The sequence below is a fragment of the Lipotes vexillifer genome, unplaced genomic scaffold (assembly GCF_000442215.2).
Source record: "Lipotes vexillifer unplaced genomic scaffold, Lipotes_vexillifer_v1.1 scaffold410, whole genome shotgun sequence".
In the NCBI taxonomy this organism is placed as follows: Eukaryota; Metazoa; Chordata; class Mammalia; order Artiodactyla; family Lipotidae; genus Lipotes; species Lipotes vexillifer.
The window spans coordinates 1,986,108-1,994,650 of NW_006794028.1; the positions used below are offsets into that span (position 1 = coordinate 1,986,108).

At 45.2% G+C, this 8,543-nt stretch overlaps 1 protein-coding gene across 1 annotated transcript in view; it reads right to left on the bottom strand.

Moving 5' to 3' along the window:
* Positions 1-8,543, bottom strand: part of PCNX2 (pecanex 2) — a 277,088-nt gene that overhangs the window by 201,958 nt on the left and 66,587 nt on the right. Inside the window, exons 11-12 of the mRNA XM_007466993.1 lie at positions 6,363-6,516; positions 6,244-6,276 (exon numbers count right to left, since the gene is read on the bottom strand). Of these exons, the coding sequence (XP_007467055.1) occupies positions 6,244-6,276; positions 6,363-6,516 (187 nt within the window). The remainder of the gene's footprint in view (positions 1-6,243; positions 6,277-6,362; positions 6,517-8,543) is intronic.

Genomic DNA, 8,543 nt, shown 5'->3' on the forward strand with positions numbered 1-8,543 from the left:
CCCGTGTCCCCTGCATCGGCAGGCGGACTCTCAACCACTGCGCCACCAGGGAAGCCCTCCAGTTCCTTCTTTAACGTAGGATTCAATCATAAAACCTCCCAAGGATTCATTTTTTTTTTCAATAGAAAAATTCCACTCGCTCCTCCAGGTGAAGTCTGATCACAACCTTCTAAAACTTGTCCAAGTGTTTCCCACCTGTTTTTTCACCTTCAAATGACCTGCGGAAGCACTGCTGATTTCTGCTCTGGGGCATCTTGCAGGCTGTTTTACAAAAGCTGGTCTACACATGCATTTGGGTCTCCCATTAACCCCACCTACATATACAATGTCACAGGCGGTGCTCTGGTCGCAGGGCAAGGAAAGGGTAAGGTGAGAGAATCTATCCAAACCTACAGGTCCCCACCTGGAGAGCAGTGGTGCTTGTGGCTAGCGGATCAGGCCATTCTAACTGTCCTCTTACCCAGAGAGTGGGCTGGTCAGATGCTTCAATCTTGCTGCTGATAGATAAGTAGATGGATGGATGGATGGATGGATAGATAGGTTGTTAGACAGATGACAGATAGATAGATAGATAGATAGATAGATAGACAGATAGATATAGATGGACAGATAGACAGACAGGGAGACAGAGCGATAAAAGGGTTTTGTTATAAGGAAGATGGGGTGCCTGAACCTTGCTACTGATAGATAAGTAGATAGATGGATGGATGGATAGATAGACTGACAGATGATAGATTGACAGACAGACAGATAGATAGATAGATATAGATGGATAGATAGACAGGGAGACAGAGCGATAAAAGGGTTTTGTTATAAGGAAGATGGGGTGTCTGAACCCAGGGGCACTGAACCGAGGCTGTCAGCAACCAGGACATGCCAGCCCCATCCCATCTGTGCCGTTACCTGTGCCAGCTCCAGGCTTCGGGCAGATCCGAATTCTCTGCTTCTCAGCCCAGAGGGCAGAAAAGAGCTGCCTCACACCTGCTGGGTCTGCACAAGTTCCTGTCTGGCCGCACTCAGAGGTCAGCTGTGTTTGACAAGCTGATGTAAAACAGCAAAGGCTAACATTTATCCTGCTTTCCTGTGCCTCAGGCACTATTCTACCTACTTTAAATATTCCACTCGAAAAAGTCCTACTATTACTCTCATTTTGCCAAGAGTAAACTGAGGCACAAAGAGGAAGAAATTTGTCCCAGGCTTTGCAGCGTGGCCGAGCCAGGACTTGGACCCCGCCGCTGGCTGCCTGGCTACTACCCACTGGCTCCCCAAACCGACTCAGATGGTGATTGCATTTGCCACTGGATCCTTCTAGGCCCAACACTCAACCTCAATCGGATCAAGTTCATTCGCAATCCTCATTCTTTAGACACATGACGTGAATGTTACTCATGCGAAGTAAAGAGAGAGTGGGGGGGGGGGGAAATCATTCGTAATAGCTTCTCCTGGAAGGTGGAAGAGGGCTCCTACCAGGAGAGGGTGTAGAAAAATAACTGCCTGCTGCTCTGTCCAGCCCCTCTGAGACATTATGTCTACCTACGTGGAACTCTCTTCACTATAATAAGGATTTGCTGTTTGCTCTAGCAATTCACCTGTTTATATTTAGAGTCACATTTTTTTAATTGAAATATAGTTGATTTACAATATTGTGTTAGTTTCAGATATACAGCACAGTGATTTGTTTCGGGTTTTTTTATGCAGATTATATTCCATTATAGGTTATTGCAAGATATTCAATATAAGTTCCCTGGGCTATACAGTAAATCTTTGTGGCTTATCTATTTTATGTACAGTAGTTTGTATCTGTTAATCCCATACTCCTAATTTATCCTTCCCCCTCTCTCCCTTTTGGTAACCGTAAGTTTGCTTTCTGTCTATGAGTCTGTTTCTGATTTTTCTATAGATTCATTTGTATTATGTTTTAGATTCCACACGTAAGTGATATCATACGGTATTTGTCTTTCTCTGTCTGACTTATTTCACTAAGCATAATATTCTCTAGGCCCATCCAAGTTGCTGCAAATGGCATTACTTCATTCTTTTTTTTTTTTGCTGAGTAATAGTCCATGGTTTATATACACCACCTCTTCTTTATCCGATCGTCTATTGATGGGTACTTGGGCTGCTTCCATGTCTTGGCTATTATAATAGTACTGCTATGAACACTGGGGTGCGTGTATCTTTTCTAATTAAAGTTTTCATTTTTTCTGGATGTATACTGAAAATTTTTAACTATACACTTCAGTTCCCCTTGTGTGTGGAACAAAAGAGGGAGATCTGGGGATGGGTGCCCACTGCCCTAAGGAAGCTGAACCCCAGTAAAACCCTAGCCAGCAAGTATTCTATGACCCACACATGGTGGCATATATATACAGTGGAATATTACTCAACCATAGAGAAGAATGAAATAATGCCGTTTGCAGCAACATGGAGGGACTGAAGAGATTATCATACAAAGTGAAGTAAGTCAGACAAACATTGTATGATATTACTTATACCTGGAATCTAAAAAAATGATACAAATGAACTTATTTACAAAACAGAAACAGACTTACAGACAGAAAAACAAATGTATGGTTACCAAAGAGGAAAGGTAGGGAAGGGATAAATTAGGAGTTTGGGATTAACAGATACATAGCACTCTATATAAAACAGATAACCAACGAGGACCTACTGTATAGCACAGGGAACTATACTTAATATCTTGTAATAACCTACAATGGAAAAGAATCCAAAAAAGAATAGATATGTCTATGCATAACCAAATCCCTTTGCTGCACACCAGAAACTAACACAACGCTGTAAATCAACTATACTTCAAGTTCTAAACATTTTTAGTGAAATTTAAAAAAAAAAAACATTTCTCTGATAAACAGCACCTTAACCAGGTGTTCAAGGTCAACATCAAAAGTGGTTAAGTCATGTTGATTGTACATAACCTCGAAACGATGAAAGGAAAATGGCACTTTACTTCTGTGGTTTTCCTCCCCCATAACCCAGTTAAATCATCAGATGAGCCCCAGCTAAATCCCAACTGAGGGACAGTCTACAAAATCCCTGACCAATGCTCCTCAAAGCTGTCCAGGTTATCAAAAACCAAGGAAAACCTGAGGAACTGTCACAGCCAGGAGGAGCCTTAGGAGAGAGAATGACTAAATGTCAGGCAATGTCCTAGATGGAATCCTCAAAAAAAAAAAAAGGGATATTACGTAAAAACGAAGGAAATCTGAGTGAAATATGGACCTCAGTTAATAATAATGTATCCACATTGCTTCTGTATTTGTGACAACTGTAACATACTGATGGAAGAGGTTAATAATTGGGGACCTAGGTGTGGGCTTTGTGGAAACTGTACACTCAGTCCTCTGGATCCGCAGAGCAGAAGGAGAAAGGAAAGAAACCTTTACAGAGGACTGAATATCCCAGGTCCTGCACTGGGCACATTATATAAATTATCCAACTCACTCATGACCAAATCCAGCTGAGGCTGTTATTATTAGCCCCACTTTACTCACACAAAAATTGCCAGCATTTGTCAAGTGCTCCCACGGTGCCAGATTCTAGGCTGAGCCCTGGATGTACATTATCTTGTTTAATCCCCTTACAATCCTATTTTATTATTTCCTCTTTTACAGAGGAAAAACCTGAGATTCAGAGAAGTCACTTGACCAAGATGCCGTAGTTTGTACGTGGCGAGGCTGGATTCGAACCCCGAAACCTGCACGCTTCCAGTTACCCCGGTGTTTCTCAGGTGTGATCTGAGATCACCTCCGCCATCAGCACAGGGTGGGGGAGTGTTAAAATGCAGATTCCCAAGTGCTGCCCCAGCTGTCCTAACTCAGAATCCCTGCAGGTGCTGGGAAAGGCCCCGACACTGGCTCTGTGCCAGTGATCCTACTGGATTTTGCTTTCTGGGTTATTATTAGTGGATACTGTTGGTTAGACCAGTGTATAAATCTGTGTAAGCCAAGGAACAGCCTCATTGCCCGTGACTAAGTTGCCAGTCTCTGATCCTCAGATCCCCTCCAGGAGCTACCCCCCATTCTCATCTTATTAAGCTCTCCTAGACCTCTTTTCTTTTACAATCAGACACGTTTCTTTCAGACCCAGGGTCGATGGGACCATAACTATTAGCAGGCCAGTATTAATCCGCAACTCTATCTGAAGCACACAGAATGCTATGAAAAAAAAAATATTTTTTTTCATTGTGCTATCTTCAGGTTTTAACAACTTGCTCAAAATTTGCCACCTCTGTGCTCCTGGAAGGAAACAAAGAAGAAAGTCAGTCAATCACTCCAAGAGCAAGAAATGACTGCATTAACAGCCCTCCCTGGGAACGAACAAAGTAATGCAGTTTTGAAAAGCACTGGTTCATCTGACAGCCCCTGATGAATGAACCTTAGCCAGGGCTGGTGGCAGGCTTGAGCACCATCTCTCTACCGGACTGGGTTCATTCTCTTGACCATCTCCTTTCTGAGGTTTTCTCATCTCTAAACAGTAAATCAGCCTCTAAACGCCTGCATGGCTCAGCCACACTGCAAGAGGAACTATTTTATAGCTACCATATTTTCTTGCCTCATCTGAACAGTTAGAGAAATGCCAGCTCAAATCTGGGACTCATTCTACTCAGAAATCTGTGTAAGCAAATTAAGTACTGCAATAAACATAGTTTGATGTCTGACTGTGGCTTCTGTTGACAGTAAGAGAAGTCGTTTCTTCCTATCTCACTACGACATGTTTGCTCAGATAAAGGAAGGGCAGCTGCATTTAGTCCTCCAGGAACTGGATCAATATAGACAATACGACTCCAACTTAGAGCAGGACCCAGGGGTCCTGCGAACAGTCATTACAGATCTACAGGGATTATGCAGCTGTACTTGCCATCCTCCTTGCCTAGCATTATTCCTGAAAGTACATGCAGGAAATGAATGTTTAACAGCATACAACACCCCTCCCCCAGGTCACCCAGAAAGACAGTGACCCAAGCGCTGTCACTAGGAAGCGGGGCTTATTTATCACAGCAGGAGGACGCCAGTGTCGCATCTAGGGTGGGCTGGGACGGCACACCCCAGGGCTGTACGTCTCTGCGCTCACCACCTAACCCAGATTCCTGACAACAATCACAACAACACATCCGTGATAGCCTAATTATGCTGCTTCTGCTTATCTTGACATTCAGACTCTGGGATGAAAGAAGATGTATTATATGTATTAAACCAATTACAGGGAACAGAGGAATTTAACAAGATAGTAACGTATGCCAGGTGAGTGTCCAATTACAAGCTTTTCTTAATTACTATGAGCTAAGCATGAGCTATCACAGATTTAAAAGCAGCCCTAAATCCTGGATATGAATTTTTTAAAGGCACAGTAGCGGGAAGGTCAAGTTTACTTTCATTGGAAATGGTTTTTGGGGACCCACAGGAGCTCACCATGACAGAGGAAAGAAGGTTTCCCAAGGAGCTGGGACATCCACCAGGCAGTGGTCTCGGTGCACAGGCATGTGGCCAGGGTCCCAGTAGGGAGAGCGCCAGACCTGGAGCCGCAGCACCTCAGGGGAAGGTGCAGCCGGGTCAGTGGACGCTACGTGTTACTTCCGAGCTCATGGAAGAACACCCAGGCACCAAGAGACCAGTGCTGGGGAGCCCAGAGTGTCAGATATAAATGAGCCCCAAATGATGAGGTAGAAGGTAACAATACACTTGAAAATGTGGAAGAGAAAGAGATCAGCTTCAGGTAAAAAGAATAATGATTCATGCTTACATACTGAGGTTTCTACCATCTATTAAGCAACTTCTCTATGCCAGGCACTGTTTTAAGCCCGTTACTTGGATTATTGAATCCCCATAGGCATTTTTATTATCCTTATTTACACACAGGGAAGCGGAGGCATGGAGGGTACACATTTTGTTCAGGGTCCAACAATCAGACACAGGAACCAGAAAACGAACGCAGGCAGCCTGACTGCAGAGTCTGGGCTCACCGTCTTTCCTGACATGAGTCCAGTAGGGGCAGAAAAGGCCCTGCACACATTCTTGGTCCCCATCCTGTTCCGTCCCTGCCACCATCCCCACCATGCTCTCCGATCTAGCCTGAACTTGGCCACCATGCATTAATATTTCTATTTATATATTCAATATACATGGATATTGATATGCACGTCGCCTTTTGAATCTATTTTGCCCATTCCCCTATCTTCAACGCAAGCAGAGCGGACAAGCTACTCACCCGTGGTTGGACACTTACGTGGATTGGCGAGGCGGGGTCAGGCTGAACGCTCTAGAACACAAATGAGAAGTGTCTGTGTTATCATCTCATGATTTCAAGGCTACGTTAGTGATGGTAAGAATTAGACGTGCTCTTGCCTTTAACAGGGAGTACTGGCAGCTGGCCATGACGAGGCAGAAGAGAAGCACCCACACGTCTTTGCAAAAGCCTCGGTTCAGTGTCAGAAATCCGAGCAGGGAAACCAGGACAATCAGTAAAACTGCCAGCACGTTTTCCTTGACATCTTCAGTTCTGGGCAAAATAAACAAATTAAAAACGGAGGGAATAAAAGGTAAGGCTGTCTGTTTTTAAACAGAGAATACCTGCATGCTTCTAAAACGACTGGCCACAAGAGAGTACTTATCCCAAGCACGCCTTTATATTTGGTAACAAGATTTTAAGGTTTCCTTCTTTCTTTCCTTCATCCTGTGTTTTATATTTTGAAAAGTCCATATTTAACTCCCACTTTCTGTTATTGAGGTAAATGAAATATAATCCATTTGGGTGTCCTTGGCCACTCAACTGGGTTTACTGGGAGAAGACCGTTAACCCCTCCACCCACAACAGTGAAATGTGAAGGAGCTTCACTGACTCCGCTAAATGGGGGAAGGGGTGCGTGGCAATCCCTTCCAGATACAGTCTCCGTGGCCGGAATTTCCTGCTCAGTTTCAGAAGCCAGGAGAGCTCCAGCCGGAGGGCTGACGTGCAGAGGGTCCGACTGAAAGTATGTCGTGACCACAGCCTCACGGGGTGGTTTTCTCTTGGGGGGCTCCACTTGAGAGGTGCAGGGTAGAGAGGTGAGCTCATCAGCTGTGGGCTGTTATCAGTGGATGTGCAAAGGGACAAGAAAGGGAGTTTTAAGATGCTGATCCAAAGGGGCTAAAGCTGGATCATGGGGAGGCAGTAAGGGCTGCTAGTGGGAGGAAGCGGATGCATCAAAGTGCAAAAGAGGACGGGGTAACACTGGAGGGAGGTGGAGGGGACGTGAAGGTTGAACGGAGGCTGGGATGATGACGTCAGGGGTGGAAGGCTTCTGTGGGGGGACGAGATGCAGGGTGGGGTCACGGCAAGGAGCAGCTGAAATGAAGTTAAGGGAGGATGGCCTGGACCACAAGGTCGAGGGTTCAGATGAGTCACTCACAAGAATTCTGAGTACATTTCTTACCTCACCAATGTTTGCACATGTACATATTGTTTGGGGGTTGTTGTTTTTTCTGGCCGTGCCGCATGTGGGAATCTTAGGTCCCCAACCAGGGATTGAACCCACGTCCCCTGCAGTGGAAGTGTGGAGTCCTAACCGCTGGACCACCAGGGAAGTCCCCATATTGGTCTTTCCCATTCAATTATGATCATTTTTAGACAGGGACAATCGGCTACTTCATCCCTGGCATGTTCAGGCACTCCTGAACATTCTATTTTTAATTAATAGACATTATTTTTTAGAGCAGTTTTAGATGTCAAAAAACATTGAGGGGCAAGTACGAAGAGTTCCCACGTAGCCCCTCCGCCCCAAACACACCCACCCTCCCCCACCATCAACATCGCCGACTAGGGTGCTACATGTGTTATAATTGAGGAAGGGACACGGACAAATCATTAGCAACGAAAGCCCATAGTCTACATTATGGCTCATTCTTGGTGGTGGACATTCTGTGGGGTTAGACAATGGTATAATGATATGTATCTGCCATTACAGTATCTTACACTGTATCTCACTGCCCTAAAAATCCTCTGTGCTCTGCCTATTCATCCATCCCTCCTCTCTAACCCCTGGTAACCACTCATCTTTTTACCGTCTCCATAGTTCTGCCCTTTCCAGATTCCCTGGTGGAATCATACAGAATGTAGCCTTTTCAGATTAGCTTCTTTCACTTAGTAATACACACTGAAGATCCCTCCGTGTCTTTTCATGGTTTGATAGCACCTTTCTTCCTACTGCTGAATAATATTGCACTGTATGGACTTACCACAGTTTCTTTATCCATTCACCTATCAAAGACATCTTGGTTGCTTCCAAATTTTGGCAATTATGAATAAAGCAGACTTCCCTGGTGGTGCAGTGGTTAAGAATCCACCTGCCAGGGCTTCCCTTGTGGTGCAGTGGTTGAGAGTCTGCCTGCCGATGCAGGGGACACGGGTTCGTGCCCCGGTCCGGGAAGAGCCCACATGCCGCGGAGCGGCTGGACCCATGAGCCATGGCCTCTGAGCCTGCGTGTCCGGAGCCTGTGTTCCACAATGGGAGAGGCCACAACAGTGAGAGGCCCGTGTACCGCACAAAA